Source organism: Mesocricetus auratus, unplaced genomic scaffold, assembly GCF_017639785.1.
Source record: "Mesocricetus auratus isolate SY011 unplaced genomic scaffold, BCM_Maur_2.0 Super-Scaffold_100676, whole genome shotgun sequence".
In the NCBI taxonomy this organism is placed as follows: domain Eukaryota; kingdom Metazoa; phylum Chordata; class Mammalia; order Rodentia; family Cricetidae; genus Mesocricetus; species Mesocricetus auratus.
Window position 1 is genome coordinate 173,601,604 of NW_024429266.1, and position 16,628 is coordinate 173,618,231.

A 16,628-nucleotide genomic window follows, 5' to 3' on the forward strand; every position below is an offset into this window, starting at 1 on the left:
GAAGAGGGAGGAAGCTGGGAGAAAAAGAGGAGGTGAAGACGAGGCGAGGTGAGAGGAGCAGGAAGGTTGAACCGGGCAAAGAATAGAGGAGAGAAGGATGAGAGATACCATAATAGAAGGAACCATTATAGGTTTGAAGAGAGATCTGACGCTAGTGAGATGTCCAGAGACCTACAAGGATGACACCAACTGGCAATCTAACCAATGGTGGAGAGGCTACCTTAAATGCCCTGCCCAGATAACGTGATTGATGACTTCCTTGTATGCCATCCTAGAGATGTTATCCAGTAGCTGAAGGAAGCAGAGGCAGACACCCACAGCTAAACACTGAACTGAACTCCTGGAACCCAGTTGCAGAGAGGGAGGAGTGACGAGCAAAGGGGTTAAGACTTGGGGGTGAAACCCACAGAAACAGTTGATCTGAACAAGGAGGAGCTCATGGACCCCAGACTGATAGTTGAGAGGCCAGCATGGGACTGATCCAGACCCCCTGAAAGTGGGTGTCAGTGAGGAGGCCTCGGTATTCTTTGGGGCCTTGGGCAATAGGTCAGCATTTATCCCTGGCATGCAGATGGACTTTGGGAGCCCATTCCACATGGAGGGATGCTGTCTCAACCTAGACACAAGGGGGAGGGCCTAGGCCCTGCCCCAGATGATAAGACAGACTTTGGAGATCCCCCATGAAGGGCCTCACCCTCCTTGGAGAGTGGAGTGGGGATTGGGTAGGGGCTTGGGGGAGGGTTGAAGGGGGTGGGGAAGGAGGGAGGGAGAGGGAGCTGGAATTGACTTGTGAAGCAAGCTTGTTTTTAATTAAAAAACAAAGAAACAGCTGCTTCATCTTGCATTATAGAGGCAGTTGGGTAAGACTTGGGCAAATTCAGTATTCTGAACGTGACCCACACCCGTTGTAGAATATCTTACATCTGACCCACATCAGGTATAGAGTATCCTGTACCTGACCCACACCAGATGTAGAGGGCTGGAGATCCTTGTGTTTACAGATAAACATTCGGAGTTGTCTCTTCAAGAGATGTATAACCTGTTTTCTGGAAATGGATGTGGCTGGAGAAGGATGTGGTTAATATCCTGGTGACCATTGGGCTATCCACATGGCCAGGTCCCACCTGCCTCCCACAGTCTTACGTTTATCTCAGCCATCCTCTAGACCCTTATCTTGAGCATTGTTTCTCAGCCAATAGATCCCATCTTTATGGAAGAGGTCACATGTATTTTACAAAGAGTTTTGATGTATTTGTGCCTTATACTTTGTTTTACAAACATGGGATTGAATTAATTATCACCAGGAAAATTTTTTTTCAAAATTGTGCTGTGCTGCCAGGCGGTGGTGGCACACACCTTTAATCCCAGCACACAAGAGGCAGAGGCAGGTAGATCTCTGTGAGTTCCAGACCAGCCTGGTCTACAGAGCAAGTTCCAGGACAGCCTCCAAAGCCACAGAGAAACCCTGTCTCGAAAAACAAACAAAAAATGTGTTATGCTTTAATATGCCTAAAAGAAACCATACAGTGTCAGGCTCTTGAAGTTTGAACCAACACTAGCTATGAGTCATGCTAACCAGATTTCCATTTTGCCTCACGCAGATCATTACTTTGCTGGTCACGTTGTTTGCAGAGACCCTCTCCCCCCAACTCCTCCACACAACCAGGGTGGCTGTATATTTTATAAATTCATTGGAATGATCAAGTCAAAAGGCAAACTGTAAATTCTAGTTCTTCTCAACCCTTGCAAAATAGTTTAAGATTCCAAAAAAGGTGTTCTCGATGGTGAAATCAGTTCTGCGGATGATGTCTGTGTGGCAGTTTACTCCTGCCAGGAAAATCTCTAAGACTATGCTGACCAGTCTGCAACCATTTTGATTTCTTAAAATACATTCTTTCTTCAGGCGTGGTTGTGCATACTTTTCATCTGAGCACTGAGAAGGCAGAGGCAGGCCTATCACTGTGGCAGATCTTCAAGGTCAGTCTGGTCTACATAGTGAGTTTAAAGACAGCCAGAGCCACACAGTGTGACTGTCCCAAAAAACCAAAAACCACATTTTTTCCATTTATGTAGTTATGTGTGTGGAAGTCAAAAAACAACTTGTTGAAATTGGTTTTCTCCTACTCTGTGGGTCCTGGGGATCAAACTCAGGTCATCAGGCTCTGTAGCAAGCAACTTTATTTGCTGAGACATTTTGCCAGCCCCATTTTGATTTTTGTATTATCAGTGAACTAATAACAGAGAACTCTAAAAGGGCTGAATCAAACTAAGGGCACCTGAGTCTTGTGAGCAACATCAGAAATAGAGTTTAAGACAGTGGGCAGATGCTTCTCACTTGGAAAATTCTGGCTCAGGTCAGCATCCCATGTGCTGCCTCTCTAGAGAAAACATTGGCTTTATGGACTCTGCAAAGGATAGAGAAACAACAAAATGACATCACACAATGCAAATGTCACATATACACAGAAATAAGAAAAGGAAGAAGGGAGGAAGGAAGATGGAGGGAGGGAAGAAGAAAGGTTAGGATGTAGCTCATTTAGTAAGTGATTGCCTAGCATGCACAGAGTCCTGGGCTTGACCCACAGAACCAAATAAAACATGATGGTGCATGCTTATAATTCCGCACTGAGGAGGCAGAGGCAGGCAGTTAAGAAATTCAAGGTCATTGTTGGCTACTTTGGGAGTTGAGTCTAACCTAGAGAACAGGAGACTCTGTCTCAATGAAGCAAAACAAACAAAAATACCTAAAACTGAAAAACTAGGAAAATACTTGAAAATAGTTAGAAAATTGGGAGATGCATCAAATGTAAGTTTGAACCTTGTTTGAATTTTTTTTTTTTTTTTTTGGTTTTTCGAGACAGGGTTTCTCTGTATTGTTTTGGAGCCTGTCCTAGAACTCACTTGGTAGACCAGGCTTGGTCTCGAACTCACAGAGATCCACCTGCCTCTGCCTCCCTAGTGCTGGGATTAAAGGCATGTGCCACCACTGCCCGGCCTTGTTTGAATTTTTTTAGTTTTTCAGATAGTAGGTGGCCTGCAGTAACTCTCGATCTTTCTGCCTCAGCCTCTTAGATGCTGGGATTACAGGTGCATACCATCACACTCACCTGTGGGGATTTTATTGTTGCATTTTGTTTGTTTAAGCTGAAAATCTTTTTTTGAGAGAAAAAACATTGATGACTCACACTGCCGCGCCTGCTGCGCAGCCTGTGTCCAAGAACATGCGGAGGGTGTCGGGGATTGACAACACAGAGACTTGTTCAACGATGTAAAGAAAACTTTAAGCAGGCCCCAAAAAGTCTCAAGAAAACTCCCCAAGAAAGGCCTCCCTCCAGAAAAGCTTCTGCTCTCTCCTCTCCCCTGGCTGGTTCTGCTCTGACACCAAAAACTGATCTGGGTGTGTCAGAAGAGGTGGTTAGTCTTTGGACAAGGTCGAGGTCAGGGCGGTTCCCTGGGCAAGCCCTTTCCAGGAACTTATTGCCCTGGGCATTGTATTGTTTTTAGTAAACACTGACTTACAGCTGCCTAGTCCCAGGCCGATGGGGAAGTGGGTCTCTGCTCAAGGTCTGGTGTCCCCACATCACACCTGTAATTCCTGGTCTTGGGAGAGTAAAGCAATAGAATCAGCTCAAGGCCTAGGTCAACCTGAGCTACAGAGTGAGACCATGCTTCTAAATCAATAACCGAAAACAGTAACATTTTTCTGGATACAGGTTTATTAAGCACAAAACAATCCTCTCTAACTTTAGTTTTGGGTCATGTCCATGCCAGACATACCTCTAAAGAACCTAGAGTTTCTTGTCAGCCCCAGGGACACAGCACCTCTCAGCAGATGTCTCGTGGGCCTCAAAGGTCACTGACTCTCCAATGCTTTGGGCGAGGCCTGCCCATCTTAGAATGGCTTCAGTACAGGGTAGCAGACACAGCATGGAGGCAGATGGAGGTAGGCTCAGAGATGCTGGCCATTCTCATTGGGAAGGTACCAGTTGGAATACTTGCAGATGAACCATTTGTTCATAAAGTCTGGAAACTTGAGAGACTACAAGGCACTTCAGGCTCCAAGGCCACAGTATTCTTTTTTTTTTTTGTTTTTGTTTTTGTTTTTGTTTTTTCGAGACAGGGTTTCTCTGTGGCTTTGGAGGCTGTCTTGGAACTCCCTTGGTAGTCCAGGCTGGCCTCGAACTCACAGAGATCCGCCTGCCTCTGCCTCCCGAGTGCTGGGACTAAAGGCATGCGCCACCAAGGCCCGGCTAAGGCCACAGTATTCTTGTTTGTGCTCCAGGTACAACATCTTTTTCTGTTACTTTCACTCATTCCTCAAATCGAAGTTGTCATTGTCAGTCTAATTATTGCTGGGCATCATTATGGTGCCTGACTCAAAGGACTGGAATGCTTGTCTGAATTTAGTTTTAAGAGAATCTCATTCTGTAGCTTAGGTTGTCCTGAAACCCATTCTGTACCCCAGGCTGAAGTTAAACTCAGAGCGATCCTCCTGCCTTAGTCTCTCAATGGTTGGAACTAAAAGTGAGAAACAATGTACTGTTCCTCATTTATATCTTAATGAGAAGAACGGGCCTATGCAAAGACATTTACATCCACATGTGAGCATTCTTATTCATTTTTTTTTTTTTTTGGTTTTTCGAGACAGGGTTTCTCTGTGGCTTTGGAGGCTGTCCTGGGACTCACTTTGTAGACCAGGCTGGCCTCGAACTCACAGAGATCCGCCTGCCTCTGCCTCCCGAGTGCTGGGACTAAAGGCGTGCACCACCAACGCCCGGCTTCTTATTCATTTTTTAATTTAAATTAGAAACAAGCTTGCTTCACAAGTCAATCCCAGTTTCCTCTCCCTCCCCTCCTCCCCCACCCCCCCAGGCCCCTCAAACCCCCCTCCCAATCTCCACTCCGATCCCCAGGGAGGGTGAGGTGAGCATTTTAAAAACAGGTCACTCCTGACTTACAACAAAAGTGATACATTTCAATCAGTTTCTTTGAATCGATTAGATATTCTTGTAAAAATGTTAAAAATAAAACTTTTGGGCCGGGCGTTGGTGGCACACGCCTTTAGTCCCAGCACTCGGGAGGCAGAGGCAGGTGGATCTCTGTGAGTTCGAGGCCAGCCTGGTCTACAAAGCGAGTTCCAGGACATCTTCCAAGACAATACAGAGAAACCCTGTCTCGAAAAACCAAAAAAAAAAAAAAAAAAAAGAAAAGAAAAATAAAAAAGAAATAAAACTTTTGATATTGAAGGACCTCTAAAATAAAAGGGTTTATTGAGCAGCTTGGGCTAGTTACAAAAAGAACCAGGTCTTTTGCAGCTCGCAGCATCCAGAATAGATAGAAATTGGGAAAGGTATATGGTGGTGGTGGGGTTACAGTGATGGCTCAGTGGTTAAGATCACTGACTGCCCTTCCAAAGGACCCAGATTCAATTCCCACCACCCACTTGGCAGCTCATAACTGTCTATAATTCCTGTTCCCGATCTGGGGTCCCTTAGATCCTGACATCCATGGCAAAACACTAATGCATATAAAATAAAAATAAATGCATTTAAAAAGAGAGAAAGAGGGAAAGGACCATGGTGACATGAACTTGTACGAAAAGGAAAAACTAAATTCCTTTACTTCTAGTTTACACTAAGTACAAAACTTCAGGGGCTGGATGTAGCTCCATTGGCTGAGTCTTGCCTACCTTGCAGGAAGTCCTGGGTCCCATTCCCAGTATTGCATAACAGGTGTAGTGGTGGAGGCCAGAGGACCAGGAGTTCAAGGTTATTCTCAGTTACATAGTGAGCTTGGTGCCAGTCTGATATGCATGGGACCCCCATTTCAAAAATATTTTAAAGTCAATTTTAGAAAACAGTGGGGAACCTGAATGTTAGCCCAGAATTCACTGGGCATTCTAGGCAGACAGTAACTCTCAATCCTCTTGCCTCAACCTCCTGAATGCTGGAGTGATAGACATATGCTAGCCTGGATGACATAGTGAATGCATTGTAAGTCTATGCCCAGGATCCCCAAAGAAACAAAATGAAGGCGGGGTGAGGAGAAGGGGGAGGAGAAAGAAAGAAAAATGGGCAAAAGATGTTTACAAGCACCCAAGAGAGAATATTCAAATCAGCAATAAATATGGAAAAGGTGATCAGCTTCATTAATCAGGGATATGCAAATTAAAACCAAAATTAACTCTGCCCAAGAAGCCAGATGCAGGAGAGGACACGTTGTCTGATTCCATTTATAGGAACTTCTAGTGACAGAAAGCAAATCAGTGGCCCTCGGGGGTGGAGATGAGTGAGACTGACTGGTGGAGGGCTGGGAGCGCCTTCTGGGGTGATATAAATGCTGAGTATCTTGGGGGGTTATAAATTGTCAGCAGTCCTTAACAGGCACAACTAAACTGGGTGTGTATTCTACATTTTAATAAACAACCTTAATTTGGGGTCAGATTCAGTCCTTATATAGGGACTGAGGCAGGGAGATTCCTAGAGCCCCAGAGTCTATGGCCAGTCTGGGTAATATCGTGAGATTCTGTCTCCGAAATTAAAAGAAAAGAGGAGCTGGGATGGAGCTCAGTCAGTAGAGTGTTTGCCTATCATGCCCAAGCCTTAGGTTTGATCCACAAAAGGCTCCAGATAGAATACATGTGGTCATCTGCTCAAGAGGTAGAGGCCGAGAGTTTAAGGTAATCCGCAGCTAACATGGAGCTCGAGGTCATTGTGGGCTGCATGAGACCCCATGGAATGGAAGAAGGGAGGGGAGGAGGGAGGAAGAATTGATTTTTCTTTAAAGCCCAATAAGATATCACTACATTTTCATCAGAATTGCTAAAAGTAGGGCTGGTGAGATGGCATATATATTATGCTTACCAAAAATATACCTAACATATGTATGTTTTTTTTACCAAAAATATCTACAAAATAACTCATAGCAACAGAGTTTTTTGAGACAGAGGCTTACACTGTAGCTCAGCTGGTCTGGAACTTTCATTTATCCTTTTGCCTCAGCTGTCTGAAGTCTGCAATCACAGGTGTGTGCCACTGTGACCAGATAGACAAATCTCAAAGACATTGTTCTAATAGTTTTTCTGTGTCTATGATAAAAACATTCTGATCAAAAGCAACTTGAGAAGGAATCTATTAGGCTTACATTTCCATGTCCATCATTAACGGACATTAGGACAGGAAGTCAAGCAAGAACCTGGAGGCAGGGACAGAAGCAGAGGCCATGGAGAAACACTGTTACCTCCTTGCCTAGCCTGCTTTCTTACATAGCTCAGCACTACCTGCTCAAGGCTGGCACCTCCCACAGTCGGCAAAGCCCTTCTCTACCAACCAGCAGTCAAGAAAATGCCTGATAGACATGTCTGCAGGTCAGTCTTAACCGAATGGAGGCAATTACCCAATTGAGGGTCCCTTTTCCAAGTTGGCAGCCAAGAATAATCACCATAATGTAGAAGACAAGTGACTAAAAACAAAACTACATATTTTGATTCTATTTGACTAAGGTGCCAAAAGTCAAAGGTAATTTACAGTATTAGAAACACAGGACAGAGATCACCTCGTGGGGGGGTGAGGAGACTCAGTGGGGGTTGATTTGTGTTTCTCATAAATTGCTTAAGATTGCTTACACATCTAAGAAAATGAGGGACTTTTTTGTTTGTTTGTTTTGGTTTTTGGAGACAGGGTTTCTCTGTAGCTTTGGAGCCTGCCCAGGAACTCAATCTGTAGACCAGGCTGACCTTGAACTCACAGAGATCCGCCTGCCTCTGATGCCCGAGTGCTGGGATTAAAGGCATGCGCCACCAACACCCGGTCTATTTTATTCTTTTTTGGGGGGGGGGGGGCTTAGTCTATGATCTACATTTTTGCAAAAATTTGAAATATCTTTTTAGTTTTAAGGTTTAGTCCAGGCTAGTCTCAAACTAGTGATCCTCCTGCCTCATCGTCTGGAGTTTACCTACTGGCAAGAGCTGGAAAAAAATCATTTAAAGAAAAAAAGAGTAAGGCAATTTTCAGACACCTTCCTCAATAAATAGGATGATGGCAGACCGCGCTATATTCGCAGAGACGTCTAGAAGAGCAGTGGAAAACAAATGCCGTTTAAAACGCTGTTTAAATATTTGCAGCTTTTGTCATTCTGGCTGCCAGCGCCAAATTGGTGCTCTGTTGGTTCTTTTCTGTCTCCTCTGCTTTTCAGTGGTTCCCGCCGTCCCCCCTTCGACAGTCTCATGGTTTAGCCCGGCTTCCCCTGGGGAAACCCCTTGGGCGGAGCGCGGTCCCCGCCGTGAGACCACTTGGATCCCTCCGCGTCAGGGGTGGGCCGGGGAACCTGTGGGCCGGGCACGAACCGGGGCTATGATTGGCCGTGGCAGGAGTAAACATCCGGAGAGGTGGGGCGGGGCCGGAAGTGGAAGAAGAAGGCGGCGGCTGAGGCGGTTCAGGAGGCTCTTAGAGCTGGAGTCCGAGCCTCAGGTGCCATGGGCCCTGTGAAGGAGCCCTGAGGAGACGCGAGGCTGGGCATGGCAGGCGCTCGGGCCGCCGCCGCCGCCTCGGCGGGGTCCACCGCCTCTTCGGGCAACCCGCCGCCTCAGGAGCCGGGGCTTGGGGAGCTGCTGGAGGAGTTCTCCCGGACTCAGTACCGGGCCAGGGACGGCGGTGGGGCGAGCGGCTCTAAGGTGAGCCCCACAGGTGCAGCGACTTGGAACTGGTCCGGGGCTTGAGTTACTGAGGGAAGACTGCGCCTAGGGATGGGAGCAGAGTGGGAAGGGGACCTCCCTGGGGAGGCATAAAAAAGGAACTTATCCAGGATATGAACTCGGAGAGTAAGGGTTCGGCTTAACACCAAAGAGGGAGGACCAAGGCCCTTTTTTTTGTTTTGGGGGGGGTGCTTTCTTTAGACGAGGGATTTTGGAGGTCAAGGGTCAGAACTGCGGGCCAGGTGCAAAGGTTAGACTGTAGGAAATAGAGAAGATTGCTACCCTTCATGAGCCTAGGAGGAATTGCTAACAGTTTTTTAAAAACCTCTAAAATCCAAGTAAAAATGGGGAAGAGACTCCTCTAGACCAGAGACGAGAGTAGGAGTCTGGAGTAGTGGGGCTCTATGGAGCCCGGAGAGCAGCTGAGTGTGTCGCCTCCTTATAAGGTGCCAGCGTGACTTAGGTCCTTCCCTTTCCTTTCCTGTAGAGCAAGAAGACAACCCACACTCCCTTTCTGTTCCTTTTATCAGAAAGAAGCCTCTGTCGTCCCCCACCCCTGGAATTTCCCTCTGTTCTAATTACCAGACTTTGGAAGCTTCTGGTCTGATTGAGGCAAACTTACATCAGCACTGGTAGACCCTACCCCTTCTCATTGCAGTGTGGCAGCTTTAGCATTCCATTTACTCATTGGGGTTCGTCTATCCTGGGCCACAAACTGGTTTGGCCTCCAGAAGTTACCTAGGGGCTGAGACATGCTGTAGGTGGCATCTTCTATTAGTCTTGGAGGTAACCTAGGAAAGACCAGTAATGATGGGGTATTATCACTCCGGATAACCAAGTATCTTTCAGATTATAATTGGTATTATTTGGGGTACTACTTAAACGCAACGATTTCTTGGTCTTAGATTCTCTTAAATCACAGTTTCAGGTAGTGGGACCCTAGAATTTGTAGTATGTGTTTAGATGGGTCTTAAATTCGCTATGTGTATTCAAAACCAAGTTGTGCACTCCTGATCACCTGTCTCCACTTGCTGAGTTCTAGGGTTGCAGGTGTGCACCTTCATGCTTGGTTTATGTGATGCTGGAGAGTGAACACAGGTTTTTATGCATGCTGGACAAGCACTCTACCAGCTGAGATGAGATACATCACCAGTCTTGTCTGTTTTTGTTTTTTGTTTTTGTTTTTTTTTTTGGTTTTTCGAGACAGGGTTTCTCTGTATTATTTTGGAGGCTATCGGTCCAGCCCAGCCTCGAACTCACAGAGATCCGCCTGCCTCTGCCTCCCGAGTGCTGGGATTAAAGGCGTGCGCCACCACCGTCCGGCAGTCTTGTCTGTTTTGAGACATGGTCTTTCTCTGTGTCTCTGGCTTGGCCTCATATTATGTATCCCAGGATGGCTTGGAACTAACGATCCTCCTGCCTTGGCCCCCAAGTACTGCTTACAGGTGTGAGCCATCACACCTGACTTCAAGGAGAATCTTTAGAATGGTTACAGGAGATATGTGATTTTTACTGGGTCCCACCTCCCTCTTGGTGTCTCCGAAGATTAGAATTTTACAAGCTGAAACTTAACTTTCACACAGCTGGTCCTAATACTGTTCCAGGTCTCATGGTGTCTTGCAAAGTTGATGTGTTACAGGTTGTAAGCTTTTCTTCTAGTGGGCTTTTTTCTGAACTGAGAACAAAAGGAGTAATTTTAGAGGGAGCCTTGCCTTCAGTTTTATAAGCAGATAGTATGAGAGGAGGCAACTGCCTGCAGTTTTTATTTTGCTGACTAGAGCTGCTTTAATTTTGTAGGAGTTGTTGAGACATGGTCTTGCTATATATATAAAACCTAGACTGGCTTTGAACTCAGCATCCTCCTGCCTCAGCGTTCCATGTACTAGGATTGCTATTATAGTAACCTAAAGCAAGAGTTACTGTTGGCTTTGTTTTTGAGACGAAGTCTTACTATGTAGCCCAGCTTGGCCTTGAATTCTTAACCCTGGTGCTTCAGCCTTCCTAGTGCTGGGATAACAGGCATGTGCCACTACATCTAGAAAGACTTCTTACATTTTATGAATGATAGACTCCAGTATTGTCTACATACAGTCTTTGGGTATGTGTTTTTTTTTTTTTTTTTTTTTTTTTTGCTGTTGTTGTTGTTGTTGTTTTCAAGACAAGGTTTCTTTGTGTAGCTCTGGCTGTCCTGGAACTCACTGTGTTGACCAGACTGGCCTTGAGCTCAAATCTGCCTGCCTCTGCTTCCAGAGTGCTGGGACTAAAGGCATGCACCACCACCTGGGCAAACTACACAGAGTCTTACATGCAGTGTGGATGTTGGGTTTAGCTACCTTTCTGAAGCATATAATGTAAGTTAACATAGAAGGGCCTGTGGCCCAGCATCATGTTTCTTTCCAACATTGAATGATTATTCCAAAAACACATCACTTCCAGTGGCTTCTTTGTGTCATGGCTATTTAATTCTCACGACCTCACAACCCAAGAATCTTCTTCATGCTCAAGTCTCCATCTCTATGCAGGTTGAACGCATTGAGAAGAGATGTCTGGAGCTATTTGCCCGAGACTACTGTTTCAGCGTGATTCCAAATATGAATGGTGATATCTGCGGCCACTACCCCCGCCACATCGTATACCTGGAGTATGAGAGTTCTGAGAAAGAGAAAGACACGTGAGCATCCTGTGACCATAGTGTGCATGTCTGGTAGACCTTAGAAGCTCCTCCCCAGGGGCAGGAAACTGGGCAGGGCATGCTCACTTTCCCAGGTGGTGTTGAGTTACTGGCATCTGTATTTACTAATGAATTTGAGTTTGATTGGCAGGGTAGTGCAGCAGAGCATGAGACGTAGATAGTCACAGCCCTGGATTTCTCTTTTACTCCTGCTCGACTTTACTCACTTAAGAAACCGACATAATACCTCACTTCTCTGAAACAACCTCAGTGACATCTTTGTTTGTCTTTAGTAGGTGTAGTTAGAAGGAATCTGGACATATCAAGATAATGTATTTTGTTGAGGTAGAGTATCATGTAGCCGCCGGGCAGTGGTGGCGCACGCTTTTAATCCCAGCACTCGGGAGGCAGAGGCAGGCGGATCTCTGAGTTCGAGGCCAGGCTGGACCGACAGCCTCCAAAACAGAGAAACTTTGTCTCATAAAAACCAAAAAAAAAAAAAAAAAAAGTATCATGTAGCCTGAGTTGGTCATGAGCTAATTGTGTAGTCAAAGGAATGATCTTTAACGTCTGATCCTCCTGCCTCCATCACCTAAGTGCTGGCATTACAGACTTAGCCTCCTTGCCCAGATTTCAAGACAGACTTTAGAGTGTTTGCAATGTCTATCTCTTAAGAACCTAAGGTCTCACTGCTTGAGTTAACATCCTGGTTGTCCATTTTCTGACTGTGTAACTAACCCTAGGCAAGTTATTCACCCTCTTTGTCCTTAGTTTTTCATTGGTAATTCCCGGCCTTATAATTAAGGCTTGCAAGGACTAATTAAAATTCTAGAAAAATCGATAGTGCAGTCCCTGATGATAAATGGTGCCAATACAAACCTGATGTATTTGTTGTAAGAATTAAAAATAAGAGCTACCATGTACACTAAGGTCTTACACAGACTTGAGTGCTTTACATAGATTAACAATTCACAGCAAAAGAGACTTGAATGGCTACAGGAGTCTCTCAGGTAGTCAGGAAAGGCTTACCTTATGGTTCTTTATCACAACACTGAGACTCCATGTTTGCTCCCAGTTTCTTCACCTAAGTTCCCTGCTTGCTGTTTATCTTAAGGAAGTTCCAGGAGCTGCTATGTAATCTTAGCCTTGTGGATGAAGGGTGATGGGTTGGCCCCTGTTCAAAGCAAGGCCATTTGTTCAAGACCTTAGGAGAAGCGTGCTCTTTGGGGCTGTAGAGCCAATGGGTAAAAAAATCACAGCATACCAAGATGCCTAAATAATTCATATGTGTGGTAAGTGAGAAGTGCTGCTGTAGACAAACTGGAGGATGGTTAACCCTCCCTGTGTGTTGGAAACAACTTCACGATCGAGAGCCTGCCTGTGCAGCAGGGTTTGAGAGGATGAGGAGTGTTTTCCCCAAAGCTCTTAGGACCAACTTTTCAATAGGCTTTTTCTTTCCTTTCTTTCCCCTGCCTTTTCCTTCCTCTCCTTGTCCTTCTTTCCCTGCACCCTTCATTTTCTCGCTATTCCCTTTCCTCCTCCTCCTGTTTTGTTTGCTTTGAGACAGGTTTCACGTTGTAATCCTAGCTGGTCTTTAGCTCAACTAACTCTCTTCCTCAGCCTCCCAAGTGCTGAGATTACAGGTGTGAGCCTCCATGCTTAATTCATTGTAGCATCTTGACCATCACCAAGAAGTGTGGACTTTTGGGACATGTAAGGGTCTTAGAGCTTTTCATCAGTAACACCTGCCCACAAATGAAGAGTACAGATTCTAAGGTCCCCTCTTGGGCCTTCTAAACCAGAGTTTCCACATTCTGTATTCTCAGAGCTCCGTAGATGCCTTATATTCTGTAGCCAGATGTAGAGAGAGATGGTTTACAAGCAGAGGAGTTTAAGAGTAGAGCCTTTGTTTTCCTCATGTGTGAAAGGTTATCTCGAAGAGTGCCCATCTTTTGATGCCCTTGAGAAACTAGTATATTACTCTTCTGTGAAGATCCCAGAACTGGTATCACACCTTCCATGGGCATCTCTGGCTGTGCTTTGTTACAGCACCTTTCTTAGTTCTTTTCCTAACGTTCCTTCCAGGGGCAAGGGAACTTATCTTTTATAGCCCTTTAAGCTGGTCAGTAAGCCTGCATCTGTCTCTCTCAATCTCTTCACTTTCAACATTGTCATCTAAATAACCAAGACTAGCTTTTTTTTTTTTTTTTTTTTTTTTTTTCTTCGAGACAGGGTTTCTCTGTGGTTTTGGAGGCTGTCCTGGAACTCGCTCTGTAGACCAGACTGGCCTCGAACTCAGAGATCCGCCTGCCTCTGCCTCCCAAGTGCTGGGATTAAAGGAGTGCACCACCACCGCCCAGCTCAGCACCTCAACTTTGTAAGTGAACCACCAAGGGATCTTTTTACTGAAAAATCTGATTCACTGCCTCAGAGGTGGGACCAAGATTCAGCATTCTCTAATAAGCTCTCAGGCATGATTGGTTGTTCTAAAGGAAACCTGTTCTGTGCTTATTTGTTCTAGCCTCAGAGAAGACTCTGTGGGGGCTGATACAACTCAGTTGTTAGAGTGCTTGTTTTTAGCACAGATGAAGTCCCTGGGTTCAATCCCTAGCACTATATAAACTGGCTGTTGTGGTGCATGCTTGTAATCCCAAGGCTGTGGAGAGGTGGACGCAAGGGACCAGAAGTTCAAGGTCAGGGATAGTGAGATGGTTCATTGGGTAAAGGCTCATGCTGCTAAGCCTGAAGGCCTGAGTCTTATTCCAAGACCCTACATGTTAGCAGGAGAGAACTGGCTCCATCCATCTCGACTGAAAGAAGCCTGGACTATGAGATCCTGTCTTGAGGGGGTAAGAGCAGTGATATTTGATTGCCTACTGATTGTCATGTGTTAGGATTTCACACACCAGCTTATTTAAGTCCTGTATGAAAAAATATACTATGAAAAATATAGTATCACCCCCATTTTACGTAGGAAAAAGTTGGAGCCCAAAGAGGCAATTTCCCTTTACCCAGGAGCCAGTAAGCAGGTTCATTCTCTTCTGTCCACCTGTCTGCCCTTTTTTACTGCCACCTTGTCCACAAGGGTCTCACTTTCCAGGAAAAGAACACCTAGAAGAGTTATTGGAATTTGGTTTTGGTACCTATTGTGTGTGTGCAGTGCAAAGATCAAACGCAGGGCCTTGAACAATTTTTTTAAGCTATGTCTGTCTGTGTGTGGGTATATTCACTGACGTGCGTGTGCCAATGAAGGCCCTGCTGGAGCCTCCACGTGGTTGTGAGCTTCCAAGTGTAGATGTTGGGAACTGAACTTAGGTCCCCTGGAAGAGCCGTACTTGCTCTTAATGAGGAATCCATCTCCCCAGCCCCCTTTTTTTCTTTTTGAGATGAGAGCTTGGCTAAGTTGTTCAGGCAGATCTTGGGCTCAGAATCCTCTTGTCTTACATAGCTGGAATTGCAAGCAAATGTCCGAGTGCCCTGTTTAGTTTGTAGTTATTTTCACTTCTTGCATGGTCATTACATTATCTTGAAGTGACTTTTAGTTGGCAGTGACTATTTGTTGAATGGAAGAGAGTTTGAATATAATTGGATAGTAAGAAATAGGACTACATGTTTCCTAAGTATTAATGTGACACTAATGAGACAGAGTTAATCTTAACTAGATTCAGGAAGTGGCTTGGTGTAGTTAACCTCCCCAATTCTGCCCATTCTCTGTCCAGGAAGGCCAGAGGGATTTCTCTGAACGTTTGCTGAGCTGCCTCTGTATGATAGACCCTAAGAATCCGTAGATGAAGCCTCATTTGTGAAATCCTCATCCTCAAGCTTGGTGGGTATAAAAAGCAGTGGCAGTCGACAAAGAGCCTGAGGAGCTCTTTGGGGAAAGTACAGGTGAGGTGTATGGGAATAGTGGTTAGAATTGTGGACACTAGCTAGAATTCACTCTGAAGGCTAAGATAGGATTGCTTTGAGTTCCAGACCAGCTTGGGGCATAGTGTAAGACGGCTGAGCAGGTAAAAAGTTACTACTTTTACACACCTGACAACCTGAATTCAATCCTCTGAACCCGTGTTAAAAAGCCACATGTGTGGTGACTCAGTGTCTGTAATCCTAGAGCTCCTATAGCAAGATAGGAAGTGAAGACAGAGTTGAGCAGAAACAGTTATACAGCATAGCAGCAGAAATAACAAGAACCTCCACTGTAGCACAAATAATAAAAACAGACAGATACAAGGTTAAAGCTGAAGATCAGAAGCAAAGCAGCCAGCCACTTGAGAGTTCTCCCCTCTACCAATGCTCAGACCAAAGTGGCCATCCACCGAACATCAGACTGCTCAGATTGTAATGAATTCTTGTCTCCTCCTGCCTTATGACTCTCTGCCCAGCCATATCCCTCCTGTCTCCACCTCCCTAGTGCTGGGATTAAAGGCATGTCATCCCAAGTACTGGGATCAAACGCTTGAGCTCTGTTTCTTTTAGACTGATTCACTCTCATGTAGCCCAGGGTGTTCTTGAACTCAGATCATCTGCCTCTGTCTCCTAAGTACTGGGATTAAAGGTGTGTGCCACCACTGCCTGACCTCTATGGCTGTGGCTAGCTTTGCACTCCGATCTTCAGGCAAGCTTTATTATATCTATTATAAACAAAATCACCACAAATTGTCCGTTGACCTCCATGCACCATGATGTTCATATTCATTTTTTATCTTCACCTCCTTTCCTCCCTCCTACCCCCAAGTAAATAAACAATCCTTTAAAGGGACTTAAACACAACACAAAAACAATTAAAAAACAACAGAAAATACTGTTGCCACATCAGTTCTGACAAGAAGTGTTCTAAACTTGTACAACATTCCTAAAGTAGGTTGGTTGGTCCCACATATACCCAGTCTTCATGCCTTGGCCTAAAGAGAAATAACAGTTGTGGTCATGAATTACCACACCATGCTTTGAAAATAGTTTTTTTTTTGTTTTTTGTTTTTTTTTGTTTTTTTTGGTTTTTCGAGACAGGGTTTCTCTGTGGCTTTGGAGGCTGTCCTGGAACTCGCTCGGTAGTCCAGGCTGGTCTCGAACTCACAGAGATCCGCCTGCCTCTGCCTCCCGCGTGCTGGGACTAAAGGCGTGCGCCACCAACGCCCGGCTTGAAAATAGTTTTGTGAGCAAATGATATTCATGAAGAAAAAGCAGTTAAACAAAAACCAATTGAATAATACTGAAGGGGAGAGGACTAGAGATTTAGCTCAGAGGCAGGCCCTGGGTTCAGTCTTG

At 45.3% G+C, this 16,628-nt stretch overlaps 1 protein-coding gene across 3 annotated transcripts in view; it reads left to right on the forward strand.

The window, feature by feature from the left end:
* The first annotated feature begins 8,397 nt into the window (after positions 1–8,397).
* Mtmr14 (myotubularin related protein 14) overlaps positions 8,398–16,628 on the forward strand; it is a 43,025-nt gene continuing 34,794 nt past the window's right edge. For 2 of the 3 annotated variants that reach the window (XM_005066153.4, XM_005066154.4), the window contains exons 1-2: positions 8,398–8,671; positions 11,215–11,363. In XM_005066153.4, coding sequence (XP_005066210.1) covers positions 8,516–8,671; positions 11,215–11,363 — 305 coding nt within the window. In that variant the 5' untranslated portion in view covers positions 8,398–8,515. The remainder of the gene's footprint in view (positions 8,672–11,214; positions 11,364–16,628) is intronic. The other variant, XM_021224848.2, reaches the window with a different exon arrangement.